We start from the raw sequence: 20,553 nt of genomic DNA on the forward strand, positions 1-20,553 counted from the left end.
TCTGAAAAGTCCATTGACGTTTTGGTGACACCGTTTAGCATCTCTTACCAGTGATATTTTTTTCATTCTGCTGGACATCTGCGAACATGGTTCCAGTATAAAAAAGCAAATTATGGGAGGTATCACAAACAATTGTGGAATAACTTCATTGAGAGATTTCGCGAAATTCTCCGAGCAGTTCATCATCGAACCTCTTCAGGCTTACTCACTGCCTCACGTCTGCACATTCCACAGCGTTAACCTTCTTAACATCCTACAATATCACACATATCCATGAAACGTCGCAGTCAAGCTGATGTTAACCATTTATCCACCACTTTTGATAAAGTGAACCACTTTGTTATAATAATGCTAAAAAGCAGAAATTTGGAAATTTCGGTCCTACCTGTCACATCAAGAGATGAAGATTGCTTCGTTTACTTCTACGCCAAGCATACCCCAAGTAAGGCACCTCGGACCATTAATGTTTCTGCTGTACTTCAATGATGTATAGGTATCTAGTACTGAAGACTTCACTACTATCCCTTGTGGATCACCTCAAGGTATTCCGTCTGATTCGCATAGCTGAAGATTGAAGATTTATTCAAAATCAGCTTCCCGTTTTTGTTGATTGGTATAGCAAGAACCGCATATGTGTAAATCCAAAGAAGCGTTCAATGATCTCCTTCTCTTTTAATATACTGGAGCAATTTAACACAATTTTTTTCTCTGTCGAAAACCTGGGAAAATGCTTCCAGGCACGGTATAGTCAAGATTGCATCGGCTAGGGAGGGGTTCCTTTACGACTGTCCTGGGTTTTCACTCGTCACCCTACAGAAATGATGCTTATATAAGGTTTGCTCCAGTACATGAAAGTTGCTCCGGAGCGAACAGGAGCAAAACGTTCCTCGTGGTACTGTAACAAACCTATAGAGATGTGGGAAGACTGCAATCAAAAGTTCCAAATCTGTATTGTCCTTATAAAGAAATCTGTATTTATTTGTATTCAATGACGAAAATGATTTTTTTATAATTTATGCATCGCTTGAATAGAATATCGCTACTACAGCGGAAGAAGAAGATCCCACCAATCTTCATCACGGAGATCCGACAGATCTGTGTCCGAATCTTCGTATAATGATACAACATGGCGTAAAGTGAACCTCCCGGCTATGCGCCTTTAGTGTGAAACTGATGCCCGAGCGGAAATCCAATTACAACTAGACAGTGGCATACTAAAGGGCGAACACGAAATTATTGCGACACCGAAAATGTCATGCCAATTTTCTTATAATGTTTAAAATCAAACCAAAATTTTAGGGTAGTTTTATACATATATTTACTTCAAAAATCAAAAGAAAAGTTAATCGATAGTCTTGAGTGTAAAATTGAACGCATTTTCGCTTGATGCCCACCATCAAAGTCTTTACAGTGTCATCCGATACCAGTTTCTCAGTTTTTTTTTCATTTTCTTAACATGTCCTTCTCGTCTTTGACTGTCTTCGTGCTCTTCCGAAGTTCCCGCTTCATCATTGCCCAGTACTGCTCCACCGGGCGCAGCTCCGGACAGTTTGGCGGATTCATGTCCTTTGGAACAAAATGGACAGAATTGGCCTCATACCAGGGGCGGCGAAACACTTTACGCCGGAGTGGGTAGAAAGCATAGGGTGAGGGGTCCATTAGTAAGGATTTGTTCCCTTTTCGCAATGCACACGCTTACATTACATTCACATTAAATCACGTTCGTTCATGCAAATGTAATTGTGGTACATCGATGTTTTCAAATGTGTGTAATACGAGATACATGCGTTGCACATCTAAATTATTTGAAATGGTTCAAAATTTCGAGTGGGTAATTACCCACTCGATTATTTTCGAGTGGGTAGTACTACCCATACTACCCACGCTATCCGCCGGCCCTGCCTCATACCACTCCAGGACACTTTTAGAATAGTGGTATGATGCCAAATCTGGCCAAAATAGCGGAGCTTCGGCGTGCTGCTGCAAGAACGGCAAAACTCGCTTCTCGAGGCACTCAGATTTGTAGATCTAGCCATTTACTGTGCCCTTTGTCACGAAAGGCTCACTCCTCAGTCCGCAAGAGCAGATGGCCTGCCAAATGAGATATTTGGAGGGGAACTTCGACATTTTCTTCTTCTTAAATTTGTTGTCACATAGAACTTGCTCTTGCCGGTGAAAAACTCCAACCCCGGAATTTGCTTAAAATCGGCTTTTATATACGTTTCGTCGTCCATCACACAGCAGCCATATTTTGTTAGCATCTTCTCGTAGAGCTTCCGTGCCCGAGTTTTAGCCGTCGATTGTTGCCGCTCATTGGGAAATTCTGTACCTTGTATGTATGTAGTCGAGCTCTCTTCTTTGCATTCTGGACGTAGCTCTGCGACATGCCGATCTTTTCAGCCAAATCACGGCTTGAGACGTTGGGATTTGCTTTAATCATCCGCTTCACCTTTCCCTCCGTCTTTTTGTTCTCCGGTCCCGGTTTTCTTCCAGCTCCTTTGCCGTGGTCCAACGTAAACCGCTCCTGGAACCGCTTCAAAACTCTGGAGACGGTTGAATGGTAAATGTTCAACATTTTCCCAACTGCCGGTGCGACAGGTCAGGAAATTCCAGGTGTTTGGAAAGAATTTGTTCTCTCGACTCGTGTTGGCTCACCTCCATTTTCGTTGAATCAAAAAACACGACTTCGAGTTTGACAGCATGTAAACAATACACATCAATGAGAAAGTGTGCAAAATTTGGTTGATTTTTACCCAATGGTAAAAAAGTTATGCCCTGTTGAATGTGTCGCAATAATTTCGTATTCGCCCTTTAGTGCTTCACGCACAATATCCTCGACACCAAAACACTGAAAGTGTGACTACAAAGCCTCAATGATATGAAGGAAGCGAAACTGATGGTGGAAATTAGTCGAATGCAGACTTAAATCCTTACAAAATCATCCGACACGACACATCGTGGATTTATCGTGATCATATCACCCTCAAATTGATCAACGGAATAAACAGTTGGTAAGAAACAGACCAAAGCACCGGGATGTTACTCAACGCATGAAATGTCTGATTCGGTCGTGGAACCAAAATCTGTTCCGTGAATGTCCGTTTTAACAAATGTGACTGTGATCACAACATCGACAGAACAAATTGAAGAAACGGAAAACGCCACCACGAAGGCTCGCACAAAACGCATGGAGTTTATAGATATCCGCAATATGGCATCTATCAGAAAGCAGCCGCAGCGGAGATCAATGCTGTCCCCAACGATTAACGAACAGAATTTTCCGGCAAACTACCCACCCGGTGATCGAACTAGGTCCTATCACCGCTCCAACCCCATACATTGCTGGCAGCTGCTATACCGCGTCAGTTCCATTCAGTTCTCGTACCACGGTGACTCCATGCATCAGTCAGTGACCAGCTCTTCCTCCTGGCAGGACAATAGTCTTCTTCCACCTCCTTCTACACTTCGGAGCAACATGCTCCTTTATTTTAACAACTTGAAACTCGCCTGCACGGATACGAAAAACTACCAAAAGTTGAACTCTTTTGACTCATTCTCGGGGTATCGTGGAATAAAGAAAAATTAGGTAAACCGTGTTGAAGGTAGTTTCCCTTTAACCACGGAAAAAATCACAACCCATTGACAGGTTTTATATACTCAACCTTGAGTTAAATATGCTTAAATTGAAGTTGAATCCAATCTTGAATCTGATTTTGGGTATACCTCAAACAACTCAAAAGTACCTTATTCCATAGAAGACCTCGTCTGAGTCGAATCTCTCTCTCTTTGTTTTTGACAACACTAATAAGTGCGAAAGCGACGCAAAACTCAAAACTACCTAAATTTAAGTTAAAATAGCTTATTCTGTGTGTTGATTTATTTTTCCGTGTGCGCAGCTGCAAACCCAAATTCGACCAGTGGCCCTATTCTCACAGCCACGTCACCTAGTGACTAGAAGGAAATTTTCTTCTATTCACCAAGTGACCTGACTGTGAGAATAGGGCCCCAGATATACACTCAGGGCCTTTTCGTCTGCTTTGGTATCATCATCAACCTAACTCGACGGCAGGGCCAATTCATCATCAAAGGCGACCTCAACGCCAAACACCAAGTCTTATCAAGATGCTTTTAAGAGGGTCAGAAATATTTAATGCCGTGAAAATACGGACCACAATATTAGAGAATTTTATTAATCCAATGCTTATTTCTTTGAGGTTTTCGATGTCCCAGGAAGTACGGGTAACTTTTTTTCTGAGTTTCTGAGACGGGGAGAAAGTTACTTCGGTTTTGCTTCAGTACTTTCTCGAGCAGTTATTTTTGGAGGAAATGCCACCTTCTGGCCTTTCAACGAATCTTAGGAGAGGAAATGTTCCTTCTTTCTCTATTGCCTTTAGGCAGAGCAGAAGATGTTGCCTTCAACATTTAACATTTCTATAAAACATCGCTCGTCCTTGAAAGAAGGAACGCTTAATTTTCTCCTCGCGCTGTATGTACGCAAGAGTTAATTAATTATTTTGCATATACGTTTATAAAGATCGCTATTACACTCAATTTGAAAAAAAAAAGATTTATAAAAGTATAGTTTAAACCTTGGTGAACAACTTTGTCGAAGATGGTAACTAGCTACGAGTTTTCAAAAAATAGATATAACGATTTTAAAACTTATGGCTCAATCCAAATGCAGAAATTTATTATTTTTTCCAACACTGCCTATGCACCACCGATATCGACATTTAAAACTTAAATAAATGAGAATATAGTCATCGCAGAGCCTTGGTCCCTTTGAATGAAATATTCAGATTGAATTGCTGAATAACATAGACGTAGTCAGAAATGAAAAGAAGAGGGGGGGGGGTCTTGTGTACTCCCGAGTTCCTTTTTTAGATTGTTTTGAATAAGACAAAGAAACATTTCGTCCTTGCAAATGTGAACAAGGGAACTTTCTTAATATTTTGATAGACCAAAATATGAACCATACTATAATCGTTGCGGTGGGAAGTAACATTTACAATATTTAGGATTTACACCTAAAAACTTATGTGTTGCTTTTGCTTGAGGTTAAAACTAACATAGCTCTGGAAATCGTCTTGGGTTCTAATCTGAAGTATATTTCAGTTTTTCTAACACACCACTGTTTTGTGTGAACCTAACTCAATTTCATCAAAAACGGTTGTTTGAAGTAACTATGTTGGTTTCGTTACAAGATTCTCAAACGAAAACGTCAATATAAACAATTCCGAGACTTCAAGGAATGTATTGATATGCATTTTTTTTAAATTCTGACTCTGAACGGCTAAGAAATAGCGTTTTGAAATATGTAAAAGTTATAAACCGTTGTACCATTTTCAATGAGATAACAGCAGAGCCCTTAAATAGTAGCACTCAAACACATAAGATTAACTTATTTAATTCGACGGTATAACCCTGCATTGAAGATGTACTGCTTATGTTATACTAAATTATCCAGAAGGGGGATTAAGGAGTACACAAGACCCCCCCTCCTCTTCTTTTCATTTTCTGATTACGTCTATGTTATTCAGCAATTCATTCTGAACATTTCATTTAAAGGTACGAAGTCTCTGCGATTAATATATTCTCATTTATTTAAGTTTAGGCAGTGTTGGAAAAAATAATAAATTTCTGCATTTGGATAGAACCATAAGTTTTTAAAATCGTTATAACTATTTTTTGAAAACTCATAGCTAGTTACCGGCTTCGGCAAAGTTGTTAATCAAGGTTTTAACTTTTATAAATCTGGTACTTTTATAAAACTGGTTTTTCATATTGAATGAAATAGCAATTTTTATTAACCTAAATGCAAAATAATTGATTTCCCCATATAAAATCCCACATAAGCTTTAAACGCGATGCGTAAACCCGGGAAGCAACCGACTACCACCAAATTTTGCAGAGGCATTTGCGACCACAAAAGAAACTCAAAAAGTGCTGTGTTGAAATATATCATATGTCGAGCCACTCTAATGTACGCGGGATATGTCAGGAGATTATGTGAATTTCCCACACAGTAGAGATACTTTTCAACATCCCTTCTACAGGAATCATCCACATGATTACCACTGTATTTCTCATACAACGAACCTTATTGCTACAATGGGAGGCTTTGTATCCCAGTTGTATACTATTAGTACAGTTCAGTGATTCAAGCTATTTACAACCACCCGAATTTTCGATATTTCTGTCAAATTTTCGATATTTCTGTCACAGCCGAATATCGTTCCGTCAGAACTCGAAAAATCTGCAAAAGATTTAAAAAAAATTGTCTTTGGTCTGGAAGAAGATTATGAACGGCCCGGTTGAGGAGTGAGGGGCGGTACAATTTCAGACGGTCATTGTCACGGGGAATATTTCCCAGTGCGGGATGGTATTAGAGACAAGAATGGAGAATATAACATTATAGCAGCACTTAACTTGTAAATATAACGGTATCCAGGCGGCTTATAAGAAAAGAAACACTGTTGCTGCTGGTCAAATAACGGTCAACGCGCACATGCAAAAGAAGAAAAGATTCTGAAACCATTATTCTTTCTTGCGTTACAATGCACACTGTGATGATCGACTTATCGTACTGAGACTGCCGGAAAGTTAAGGGGCAAATAATTATCCATCACTGACGGAGCGTTAATACTCGAAGCACCAAACTTCGAAATTAGTCTGAACTTTTCAGTTTCTATGTCACACCTGTTCTTCAACAGATTCTAAAGCTTTTACAACCCGTGGATAACTCCAAGTTTGTAAAAATGTTTAGACGTCACAAGATTGAAAATCTGTTAACATTATGACATGAAAATTCAACTTTTCCGTGAAGTTATTCCCTAAGGAGCAATTTTTTAAACATTTAATCTGTGCATTGACACAATACTCAACCTGATTAAAGGCGGATTTAGCTTTTCAACTCAACAATTACATATAACAGACCGTCTTGATTGTTAACTAGATACTAAATTCAATACATGTCACATGTCTTATGTGAACACCAAAACAACTGATGTCCCGGGAAGAAAATGAGTTATATTTTGCCGATGAAACAGTGAAATCAGAAAACTTGTTTCGATTCTGCGCATTTTGATAAAGATTTGTGAACTTCATTAGTGTCGCTCTCAGATATATTTATACTGTCGATACAAGTAAAACGAAAGGACAGTAATATTTAATGGTTCTCATAAAAAATACCTTATTATGGTTACTAGTATTTTTTTTATTTCAAGAGATGGACAAATTGAGATGTTCCGACTGCTTTCAAATATATTTTCCTGTCCATAGAATGATCCACACGTTCAAAATTTTGTCACTTCTTGATTTAATAAAGATGAAATCGTTTGAAACGTTTTGAAAATGATTTCAGGTCGCTGTGTACTGTGGGTTAGAGCTGATTTACCATACTGAAAGGTTAGGATTGTTTTTCGAATGTATATAGGTACTTTTAATTGCTTTAATTTGTTTGATCATTGTAAAATATTAGAACTATTAGTTAAAAAAGTGCATGTGTTAGCTGCCACCCTGCTAGGATTCAAATAGATGAACAATCGAGAATAAAGCACATTTTCCAATTTAACTGACGACCAATATAGTTCACACAACTCACTTTAATCTTTACGCGATTAGACTCTTTTGCCGCCGAGCCTCGACGTTAAATGGAAAACTGAGATTAACAGGTATCCGCCACACCGATTTGCCTATTCAATAAATTTTGGATAAGGGGTAAGTGCTTCTCCAATGGCAAAAATCAGCACACACCCGTCGGAGGTCATAATTGATCTGACCCAGATGATCGCAAGATACAACGAAACCTGCTTGGAGCGACCGCACCAATAACGGGTTACTAGAGCCAAGGGTGAAAGGATGATGCACTGGAATTCGAAACCGCGCGAATGTCGTAGGTCTCTGTGGGCTTCAGCGGCTGTGCTCTGGCGTAGATGTCGAAAGCAAACTAACCGGTATTCGACACCGAGCTGAGCTGATCGCATCAGCGACATCCAATGATCAAACCACGTGAGTTGAAAGGGGTCTTCAGTTCGGTTGCACTATTGCCAATTTCGATTCGAGCGCACGGTGCACAGTTAAGTTTAATTTTTTTTTCGTTGCACTACAATGTTAAGTAGTCGAAAGGTCATGAGATCAGTGGTCTTTGCAGCAACAATAGTTGTACGGCTACCGACGCTAGCAACACTTTGATGGGTGAATTGTTTTTAAGTCCATTACCATAGGTAACCTTTCACTCTCAATTACTTTTACGTGTTACTCTGAGCGTTTTGGAGGTAGAATTGTTATTCTAACTCTTATGCATCATTGATCATATCCTTTCATGAATTAAGATAAATTCTATTCTAATAATTATCACAGATTTTAGACTCGACGTTTTAGAATGTGCTACTTAAACCTTTAATCCTTTAACTGTATTTTAATATTTAAAAAGGCTATAAGCATTAAGTGTAACATTTGGACATGGATTCTTCGTTATATAAATCAGCTAACAGAACTTAAAGTGCAAAAAGTGGGCAAACTAATTTGTAGACACTTTTTAACACTCACAAAGGCAAGGAGTCGCATTGGCCCTAGTTACAGTTCTCTAGTTTCGACTTAGAATTTCAAATACAAATGATCTAGCGTTTTCGGGTTTGCGATTCTCTCACTGATAAAACAACATAAAAGGGGTTTTTGATTTGATTGGGTCTTTAGTCGGTAGGTTTCATTACGATACCCTCGGCGCAAGTTTTCACAAGGTTTGAAAATTCGACTTGGTGGAGACGTTTTTAGTTGATTTAAAAATCAAATTTAGTGGAGGCGCAGTCGCGTTTAGCGATTTTAAATTATAATTTAGGTGGAGGCGCGCGTCATGAGTCTGCGCTCCTGTTTCTTGTTAAATCAATGCCCAATTTTCTCGTGAAAAACCCGTAGTATGCGTGGAATGTTACTGGTTTGGGATGTGAAAGATCCTCTGGTGGCTCCGCTGACCCTCGGGTTGGGGCAAACCTGTCGGGAAGCGAGTTTCGATGCACTTGATTTTCGCACTACTGTTCGGGTGAAAGAAAACTGCACTCGCGTAAACTATAGTCGATCTGAGACATTATGTCAGAGAGTATACACGTAATGTATGAACATCAAATTATCGCATTATTTTTTAGAAAAAGCAATACGTCTAAAAGACCAAATCCAGATCAATTTTCTCAAGGCACCCCTACTTTCTGGTGGAAAAACTCGATTATATTTTCAAGGTTCAGGGCAAGTTATAAATCGAACGATGCTATACCTAGTATTAGGTATAGACTTGTTCACCTTCATATGCTATCCTATCTATTTTCACTGCACATCTAATGTCGCCAACTCTCTCCTACAGTCGGTGCTATCCAGATAGGCGAAGTAGTGACGCCCGGATCTTCTTCCCCATCACCCCTAGCCTCATTCAAATCGTACATAACTCATCCCGACACCCTTCTGCACCGAGACTCACCGCCAGGTTCTCCACAAAAGAAGAAAATTCTCAGTGGCAACAAAGCCATCGATAAGCTTATTCACACCATCGTAGTTTACGTTATAAGAGATTTCATCGATTCGTGGTACACTGTCGTTTCGGACAGCCACGAGTTCAGCGATACCAACATTCGCACCAGCGTTGAAACGTTAATCCTAAAGGTTTGTCAGCGTATCAAAACCGCCGGGCTGCTTCCACTGATGACCACTAAGCTGATAGAAGACCTGGCTCGGCACACGCGCTTCTATCGTTTAGCTACTCAGGACGTGAGTAGCAGCTCCAAACAGCCCAACGCAAACGACCAGAAGCGATTGAAGATCCACGAGCAACTATCACCTTAGAGGAAAAACCATCGAGGTAACGGCCACCGGAGAAATAAAAGTGAAACAGATCTATCGTGGCATTTGGGAAATGCGGCTCTACAGAAAAATGTGGCCAATTCGAAATTCTACGCAGTGCAAGCGGATGAACAGTCGCTTGTAGATCCCGAAATGATGCTGTTGGATTCGTTCTTAGGATTTTGCGACAACTACAAAAAGAGTGCAATGATGAGGATGCAATGCTAGGTAGAATAATCATTTCCTAAATATTCAAAAGAAAATCGAAATTCGTTTACATGCAGCTCGTTTGGCAGCTTTTAATAATCTAAGGACGATTGATTGCTTTTGGAGGATGTTGATTGGTACTAATTGTTCGTTTTGTGTTACTATGTTTTAATTGCCGCAAGGTTCTACTGTATCGATTGTTCGTTTTAGAACATGACGGTCGATTAGGTAGATAAGGATATTAGAAAACGTCATCGCTGCTTCGTTCGCGTCATCATTGCAAGGATTTTTGTCCCAGTTTATATCAAATAGCGCGCTAATGGGGCTGTCGCAGTCAGCGTTATTTAAAATCGTAGACGTTAGAGCTTGAGACGTCTTCAAAATTCAGTCCTAGGTTACCAGGACTTGCTTGGCACCACGGCAAGCCAAGCAAGTTAAAGTCACCCAGTATAATAATTTCCTCAGGACCGGCGATAAATGAAACGGAAGAAAGATGTACATCGATCAGACTAAATTCACGAATTCTGTCAGGTGGAATATTCACGACATATATAAACAGATTGCGATCGGCAAGTTTCACTGATATCCACACTTGCTTGGAGCTCGCCCCCGATCATCGTTGACCACTCGGGCTTTTATACCATGGCGAACGGTGATAAACACACCACCACCTGATGCGTGTAGGAAGATCCTTTTGTCACTCCCACGAACAGTATCGGAACGGCTCACGGTCGCTCGTTCGACTGTGGTGAGCGATTCGAGGCAACCTGCATCAACTAGAAGCGAAGAATACATCATCACTTGAAATGTTCAAATCAGATGTATACTTGCCATTTGTTGCGAATTGAAGACTCTTTCCCCATCCCACACACAGGACCGGGACAACTGATGATCGCTGGCTGCAATTGCTCGACTGTGGCGGGGGGGGGGGGGGGGGGGGTCGAGGGCTTTCATAGTGCCCACTGCAGTGCATATGCATTGAAACCCGATGGCGCGATGCGGAGAGCAGGAACGGGACGGTAGCAACTTACGGCGACCATGACCATGTTAGACCATGAGCTAGAAGCGTGAATCTGTTCACCCGTTGTATCGTGGACTGGTGGTATCACGAGCAGTAGCATCGTTACAATTTGTATAGTACTTACCGAGAAAGACGACTTGGAAAACCCCTTCTTCACCCACACATACAGAACCGGGACGTCTGTTCAACGCTGGCGGCAAGGGCTCGATTGTAGCGGGGGTCGAGGGTAGTACCAACTGTGTTACGTCTCAGTATGCGATCGGCATCTCGAAGAGCGTAAAGAAATACCTCGTGTGGTAGGCCATCTGTTCCTATGGCATGACTGGCATTCTGAGGAGAGGAAAGTGATCAAAAAGGCTGAGAAAAACTTGATGGAAGGAGTCAAACGAAAGGCCCGACAATTGAATGGCTGGCGTCCAAAAGGGGCTAACCCACATTTTTTTCGGAAATCGACATTTTTGCATTTTTGATAGTTCTAGGTAATCCACGTGTACTGCCATTTAAGAATTTTAAATTAAAATAATTTTTGTATTTTTTGCCATTAGCAGTCAAAGTTGACCATGGAGGTAAACCCAGTACTAGCGGGCGGCCAAAAGAAGCTAACACTACATTGAGTCATATGGAATTTCAAGTTTTCTCTTTCGTTTTCCGAGGTTTTAAGAAAAAGTAGTCTATCGATTTGCAATCAGTAAATTTTATGTAGTAGCTCACATATCGGTGAACTCGATATAATACTGTTTTTAGTTTGATTGCTTTGTACGTTGACGTTTCGGCCCAAACAGTGGTTCCTTAAGGTGCAGGCCGGTCACACACTTGCTAAGTATGACTATTTTCTTTCTAACATATATTTCACAAATGTATATTATTGAGAACATTTTTTCGAAAATTCCAGTGAAAGTGTCATGTCTCTACATTAATAATTGACCGAGCAATAAGGGATTAAGAGAGTACATTGTTGTGGTTGTGGTGTTTTCGAGAAAGTTATAGGCCCAATAATTTTAAACATATCTTCTGAAGATGCAAACTTTGTAGGTCCTGCATGTTTCAAGATAGAGATTTTAGTTAAAACATTTACTTACAGATTATGTTTTCAAAAATGCACCATAATTCAAAGCATGTAGAACCTACAAAGTTGGTTTCTTCAGAAGATATATTTATAATTACTTGACATACATACAATTTTACCGGCGACACCATCTTTCTATCTCGTTCCACTAATAAGTTGACAACAGCGCCGCCCAAGCGGCGGACTTCCGAACTAATATGAAATGATCAAATAAAGCGCTAGATGTCTCACAACAACTTTGCCAAAGACACTTTAACTCTAAAACGAAAGGTAAAGAAACGACGTGTGAATTGTGGGTTAGCCCCTTTCGGACGCTAGGGTTACCCCCTCGAACTACGAAAATGCTCGTAGTAAATGTAATGATCTTATTTTTTCTAGAGAACATGAGTCATTGAACTACTAATAAAATCGTGTATTTTTACAATAATAACAATGTTAATTTGGAAATGCGGAAGTTTTTTCTATTTCCTGTACAAAATGCACAATGTGGGTTAGCCCCTTTTGGACGCCAGCCATTCAATTCTCAATCGTTAGAAAGGGAAGCTTGAGTGGATATATTTTTCTTTATTTTGTATCAATTGAACTTGCAAAAGATATGTGTTTAGATTTTTTAGTACAAAGGATTACCGATTAACACCCTTTCTTGTTTGATCAATTTTTATCGTAACACCCTTTTCAACGCGTGCTAGTTTTTGAGTGAGGTATAATTTTTTGTTCAGAAAACATTAGAATGAAATCATGAAGTGGAAGGCCTCCTTTTATACCCTGATCTTGGTAACCTTTACCAATCTCTTCTGAAGTAACAATATCAGCTAATTAAACTCCCAGCACTGCGCTTGAAATAGCAACCCACTCTGAATTTGATATGTTTTTACATGCCAAATGGAATATTGTATATGTCGACTACGGACCACCTGTTCCGGTGGTCAAAACCCACCAAACAGTGAGCCCCAACTCCCTAGTGTCATACGACCCGTGCTATGGTTAAAATTGTTGAGGGGGCTTAAAATATTCTCAATAGCGAACAGAACTGGGGAAGAACCGGGCGAACTTCCCAATATGTTGCATTACGCAGCGGAACGTTCGTTCTACACATCGAATTTTTTTTCGCAGAAGATCGGCATTATTTTGCCGGATTTTACATTCAAACTTGCTTGGTGTTGTGCAATATATGTTGGAAATGAAATATGCAGTTTTCTAATCAACGTTGGTTAGAATACCTTAAATCAATCTCCAGCGTAAACGTACAGCAACTATGAATTTATTTTGATTTATGCAGGAAAGTAAGGCTTTCATAGCATTGGTTCAAGAACCGTACTTCCATGAAGAAAACTTCTACATTGGAAAGTTACTTAACACTGCTTGCACTGCTTACAATAAGACAGGTATGACTATAATTCGCGTGAAATGCCTCGTGCAGGCATTTTAAGAATTTCATTGTGTTTCATTCAGAGCTCACAACTCGCGATATTTGTACTGTCACAATTACTCTGACAGTCGATAATAAATTCAAACAGTATATCTATTTTTCGGAATATCTGCCGCACAACGAGTCATCACCTTCTGATTATTTTAAAAGCGTTGTTTCATATTGTATCAGAAATAAGCTTCCTTTCATTATTCGTTGTAAGACACTCATAGTAATAGACCAGCGAAGGTACTTTTATAGAGCCAAACAAACTGTCAAAATCCGGAGCCAAACGAGCATGACGTCATACAATGCAAACAAGCAGAACAAGTATTGCGATTTTATTTAAAAAAATGAATTGTTGTTCACAGCAGGCTTCACTTTTCATGTTCGTAGTAGTATTTTACAATGTTATTTAGAAAGATATTTATAGTGTTCACTATAACTGCATACAAAGCATGCTCTTTTTAACCAACTTTGTGTTTTTAAAGTAATTGGATTTTTTTTCTTTTCTCAATTCCTTGTTGCTCAGTATCAAACGTATAACTTCTCTTTTGATTCATATATTGAACCACTTGAAAAATTATTATGATGAAAACAGTCGAGCACGTTCGAGCTTGCACATTTTTGGGAGATGCCAGTTTAACATGCTTGTTTTTCTAGTTGCCAGTTTTGCGGTTTTTACACCCGCGAGTCTATTACTATGAGTATTTAAAATTCGTAGTGATGCAAATGCTTATCACATCATTGGGGACAGTTCAGACATCAATCTGAAAGGCTCATAAGTAGTTCAAATCTAACATATTCTGGATGTAGGAAACCGACCAACCCTTCCGAGGTCTGAGAAAGATGAGGTGTTAGACATAACGCTAATTTTCGATCATCTTGAAGTCATCCCAAATTTGGCAGCATGTCATAATCCAACATCTACAAACTGAGCTCTCTTTTAGGAAAACTTGGCGACTAATCTTCATGGATATTTTCCAATAATTAGTCAACTTAGGGTTACCAAATGCAATGAGAGCAAATTAAGGACATCCCTTCCAAATCTATTCGGAATTGGAGCCAGAATCAGTTGTCACTTGAGCCAGAATTCTGAAAAAGCCGGGATTCTGGTTTATTTTCCAGCAGTTGAACTGGGACGTTGAATCTTGATCTAGACAAATTGGAATGGTGTAGTGCCAATATTGAACGAAGATAACCACTTTGGCCAAACCTCATATCGAGCTACCCAACAAATTTTGGTTCATACTATGTTGCGTTTCGGCTTCGCCTCATCAGAAACCGACACTAACACATTGTCGGAATAGATTAGCGCCGGCTTGACGCAAATCCCTTAAAACTAAAACACACTATGTGTTTCAATCAAACGACTGATCAAACGTGATGTCCCGTTCGATATAGCATAGAAATTTTGGTTATTTCTGAGTAAAAGAACTTTTGGTTGGAATGAGTCGCAGAGAGTATGCATTAACAAAAACAATCGCCGGAAATATTTGAAATTGACAATTGAAATTGATTCTCTTGGAATAAAGTTGATCTGAAAAATTTAATACAGGGTGATTCATTATGACGTTTTTTTTCATCTCTCAAAATTTGAAAATGGAGTGAATCGCGAAATGTTTATTTGTCAATCGAAAGAACATCTTTTGCCATTTATTGTTTGAAAATAATTTCTTTTAAATGTTAACCATGTTGGTCCAATTTTTGATGACGGATTCGAGTATTTCAAGTGGTATCTGGCTAATTAGTCGAGTAATCTTGGTTTCCAATGCTTGGGAATGTCACCGCCGCTATGTTTCCTGCAATGCGTACTGGATGTGGTCAATTTGTTCGCTAATCATCCAAAAACGAGAACTGCAACTTTTACTCTTTGATTGTAAGGAAATAGTGGAGTCAGTTGGCCGATTATGTCGACCATATTATGGTCGGAGTGGAGGAAACACAATTCTTACAGATCGCTGATTTTCGAAATATAGTTGAATAATTTGAAAATGGTGAGCATACTGCGGTGGCAAACAATACTAAACTACAATAACATGACATGTCCTGTTAAAAAACATCATGTTGAACCACCCTGTATATGCCAAGGTTTGAGACTAAAAATAAGGACATTTGAAGTAAAATAAGGACGCTTTCCAAAAACCTCGAAAATAAGGACACGTCCTTTGAAATAAGGACGGTTGGTAACCCTAGTCAACTAGATGACTTGGATGACGTTGTGGATACGACAAACTCGTTCATAATAGCATTTTACTAATGTCGTTTTCGATTGAGAACCTAGAAACTAACCCAGGTTAGTTGCTTCAAACGAACGTTTTTAATGAAACTGAGTTGGGTTCTCGCCAAACAGCGGTGGTGTGAGAGAACCCGAAATATATTTCAGGTTGCAACCCAACCCGGTTTTCAGTTCAGTGGCGCATAACCTAGGTTGGAAACTGGCTTCAAACAAACGGTTTGACAGCAGTTAGGTCCGAAACTGAGTTAGTTTCTGCTTCAAGCGAAAACGACATAAGAAGCTTTCCCACGTCGTACTGTTCAATCGACTAGGGTAGAAGGTACCTTGGTAGAGAGCTGAACTTGAATGAATAAAGAAGGATATGAAAAGTACTTGGAACCGACGTCAGTGTGATGACTCCAGGGCTTTCAGGTCAGCTCGTAGTTCATATATGAAATGTCTTAGATCTGAAGCATCGGGCTAAAACCGTCGGATACCTGTTAATTGTGAAGTCTGAGAACGCCGTCGCTGAAGAATCTTTTCACCTTCACTGCACTGAGCTTTGAGGGATGAATTATAATAATGTCACGAAGATATGGAAGGATAGAGGTTATGTCAAATCGGCAATAGGGGGAGTGGTTAAGCTAAGCAGAGATCGAATAGAGGAAGGGGAAATTTAGAGCAATATTGCGTGATTTAATTTGTCGATGGTCTCTGAGAGGAGATACTCAAGAAACTATGCATACCTACATAAATGAAGGTACATATTTCTTCGGAACTGAAATAAAGCATGACCCTGGTCCACATTTTGAAGATACAATTGTTGTGTTTGTTTTCGATGCACGAATGTGGCTTCTCCGAGATGATTCGGTGAAACAAAACTTAGCGCCGCCAAGTTGTAGCTATGTTGAATCGTGATTCACACTAACCATATCAAGGCCAATGTGCTTGTTTTGTATTAACGAAATGAGTCTTGCCACAGCCAGATATCTTACAATATTTGTAGTATAGCATCTTGAACAAAGGTATAGTCGTATATGCACTATATATGATACATAACACTTTCATGATAATTTCAAAAATGCGCTATTTACGTAATTGCTTATATAAGTTCCATTCACTTATGAACTAATTTATGGCTATACTCAGCCAGTTTTCCGAAGTAAAAAATCATAACTGTCCGAGTGTTTTCCGGCCACCAAATCACTGTCGCAATTCAATCTGTCTCAAATATCGTATTTCACTGTCCCAACCTCCGGTCACAGACCAACAGCAAACGGATTAATTTTATTGTTGGCCCATCGCAAGTTCTCTGTTTGCTTCGGGGCAATATTCTGTTGATCGCCATTGCACAACGTTATATTTACAAAGGCACATAGAAAGCTCTTCTGTATATCGTCCGTTCCCACATTCATAACTTCTAGTTCATTCGCCGCCACCGTGCCAATGACTATCACAAAGCTGGCAAGTTCCACATTAATCACCCGCCTAATCGTTCGCATTCAGGCACGGGTGATACCTACTGGAGCTCGCACAAGTTATGATTTAGCTACCCGTGCCAGCAACGGCCAAGGTGTCCGGCGGCACACTATGTCACCGAGCTGGACAAACCTGAAATTGCATTAAAATCCAACACATTGGTCATATTGTTTCCGTTCGCTTTATTCAGCAGGCTTTTCTGTTTTTTTAACATTCAGAATGAATTTTAAAAAAAGCTATTGAAGTAGATTTTTTTAAAGTTCAAAGAGATTGCTTGAACATCATTGTGCTTTTAAGAAATGAACAGCTTGTTCATTCCTTTTACACCAAGTTATTATTAAAATCTTGGGTGTTCATTTGGTAGTTCCAAAATTACATACAAGTAGAATTTTCTACAACTTCGGGCAACTTTTAACGTTTGTCCAATTATTATATCACTCACTGTGCGGAGGTCTGTTCGCGCCGCCAAAACGGGGCGGAGATATTTCTCACCATTTAATAGTTAATGTTTGAGTCTTTTTCTGCACAAAATGTTTAGCGGTCCAGTGCGGGAAACCTATCGTCTTGTACAGCCATTGTATCTGTACAGAAACTTCAGAACGCTGAATTTAAATTGAGTTTAAGTTGTTGGTGTTGCTTGTAAATAGCACCATTATTGTGCATCGTCGATGTAACAATTGAAAAAAAATATTGCAGCTTCTAGTTCTGAATAATTTATCTTTCGATTACCACCCACGGTGCTCTTCAATATAAAAGGGCATAAGTAAACTATGTTCCTAGTCTTGAGGTCAATCCGATATGTTATGCAATTCAAGCACCAAACTCCCTCATAACGATGTGGGGATCACGGTTATTTCCACAATTTCGTGTTTGAAAACGTCTATAAGACAATCCGGGTCAAATACTAGCTTGAATAAATAACTTTGAGAAATAACATTTATTAATGATAATTCTTCCAACCACTCATTCCAGGTCCCAAAGCATTCAACTACCGTGGACATAACTACTTCTACAGCGGGCACGTTCCCGCCCTGGCCGACAAGCGCGTTGACTGGCTAGATGGGCGCAACATCTGCCGCGAGTACTGCATGGACCTGGTTTCGCTCGAAACCCAGGAGGAGAATAATCTGATCTTCCGTCTGATCCAGCAAAACGACATTCCATACATCTGGACGGCCGGTCGTCTGTGTGACTTCAAGGGTTGTGAAAACCGTCCGGATCTGGAACCAAAGAACATTTACGGATGGTTCTGGTCCAACAATCGTGAGAAGATCCAAGCCACCAATAAAATTCCCAACGGCTGGGGCTACAATCCGTGGAGCAAATCGGGTCACAAAAAGATCCCCCAACCAGACAATGCTGAGTTCGACATCAACCAGACCACAGAGTCGTGCCTGTCGGTTCTGAACAACGTGTACAATGACGGTATTGGATGGCATGATGTTGCCTGCTATCATGAGAAACCGGTCGTGTGCGAGGATTCCGAGGAACTACTAAATTACGTAGCTGCCACAAATCCGGGAATCCGTCTTTAATCCTATAGAGAAGAAATCTAATTTAGAATACGACAGTCTCCTCGAAAAGAAAACACCTTAAAACTAAAAAAAAATCATTGCCAAGCTTCCTTCTCACTCTAAGAATCCATAATCAAGCAATTCACACCCTTTTATATGGTACAAGTGTTACATCGAGGCAAAGCACTGCAATCAAAATCAATACGCTTGAAGGACTAAAAGCTACCCCTACTCATGAGCCAAGCAAACGCGTCAGCGGGAATCGAACTAAGCTAAGCAGCAATGTCGACGCACAACATTATTGCAGAACAACACACAACCAACACTGCAATATGTTAACTAAATGTATATTTATTTTATAAATAGATTTTTTAAAGTATTTTCTCCGTGTAACTTTCATGAGACTTGAACTGCTGCAAACGAATGAAGCAAAATTTTAAATAAATGTGCAAAAAAAACCGAAATTATTACAACTAAGAACACCTTACGGATGTCGTTTACTTCCAACTTCGAAATCAATATCTCACGATTACTTTCTGAAATAGGGACCGGGGATCCAACCCATATATTAGTATACCAAACAATACAAAAACTATGTTTATAAATTTCGATATCAATTGTAGTTTGTCTGGCTTTGGCCCGTTTTTGGCTGAAAAAACCTCTTGTTTTGCCTTTCTCATGCAGAAAAGTTATGCAATCACTCTAAAAATTGTCAACTTAATCCCGGCCATTCAACTCAGTTCGTCGGAAAAAGTCTGTATGTGTGTATATGTCAAAAATGTCACTCATTTTTCTCAGAGGAGGCTGAACCGATGTGCTATAGTCTCAATGAAAGGTACAACTTCGGGCACCTTCCTTTCTCCGCGTTGTCCCACTCTTGCTGTCACTTAGCCAACGAGTCCCCTCTGGCAAATCTCCTTGCACACTTGCACTTCTCTGCTGTTAGCATTCCATGTCCTCAGCCAGAGTGATGCAGATGAAGATCATCCCGGCAATTACGCATACCGCCTCTGACGATATCGTTCTGTACGCGCAGGCAACACGAACAGCCATTAGGCGAAACGTGCTTGTCAGTACCTCAGTATAGGATGAAACACCCAGTTTGCTCCTCCGTTATTCGGCATGATCCTTGCCAATTGTCGACATGGCTGTTATAATTTAACCGATGCTTACGGGCACTCTTCGATGAAATTGATTGTACCCCAACGTTGATCACGAAACGCTGGATTTTTTACGGTTGCTGACCTTGCACTACCTCGGTCTTGTGGTGAGCCAGCTGCAACTTGACGTCAGCCATCCAGGTTTCCACGATGTCTATTGTCTCTGCCGTCAACATCTCCACCTCCTCAAGGGTCTAGCCGTTTATCGTCAGGGCAGCGTCATCTGCAAAACCGACGATCTCAACTCTCCTGTGCAATTCCAGTGTGGTACATTATATTCCAGAGCGTTGGGCCGAGTATGAAGCCCTGAGGTACTCCGACCGTGACCCTAATCGACCTCTGCGCCATGTTCGTTTCATAGACCAGTACTCGGTTCTGCAGAACCGGTTTCAGAACCTTGCGCAGATAGTCCCGCATTCTGTACAGCGCTATAGCAATCGCTACCCAGCTGGCCCAGTTGAACGCGTTCTTCGCATCGGTCGTTACCACGGCGCAGTAGCGATTACCCCTTCTCTTTTGCTTCGATGCTTTCCCTGCACTCGCGATGACTGTGTGGATGACATCCACCTTCGACGTCCCTTTCCGGACCCCGAACTGATTCTGCGATAGTCCGTTCTCACTTGCAGCGTAGATTGTCAGCCTGTTGAGGATG

The 20,553-nt window shown here is 40.3% G+C and overlaps 1 protein-coding gene across 1 annotated transcript in view; it reads left to right on the forward strand.

Annotated features, from left to right (window-relative positions):
* LOC131681925 (uncharacterized) overlaps window positions 1-19,221 on the forward strand; it is a 55,693-nt gene extending 36,472 nt beyond the window's left edge. The window contains exon 3 of the mRNA XM_058963026.1: window positions 18,200-19,221. Coding sequence (XP_058819009.1) covers window positions 18,200-18,762 — 563 coding nt within the window. The 3' untranslated portion in view covers window positions 18,763-19,221. The remainder of the gene's footprint in view (window positions 1-18,199) is intronic.
* Window positions 19,222-20,553: the final 1,332 nt, after the last annotated feature.

Source organism: Topomyia yanbarensis, chromosome 2 (genome assembly GCF_030247195.1).
Source record: "Topomyia yanbarensis strain Yona2022 chromosome 2, ASM3024719v1, whole genome shotgun sequence".
Taxonomy (NCBI): domain Eukaryota; kingdom Metazoa; phylum Arthropoda; class Insecta; order Diptera; family Culicidae; genus Topomyia; species Topomyia yanbarensis.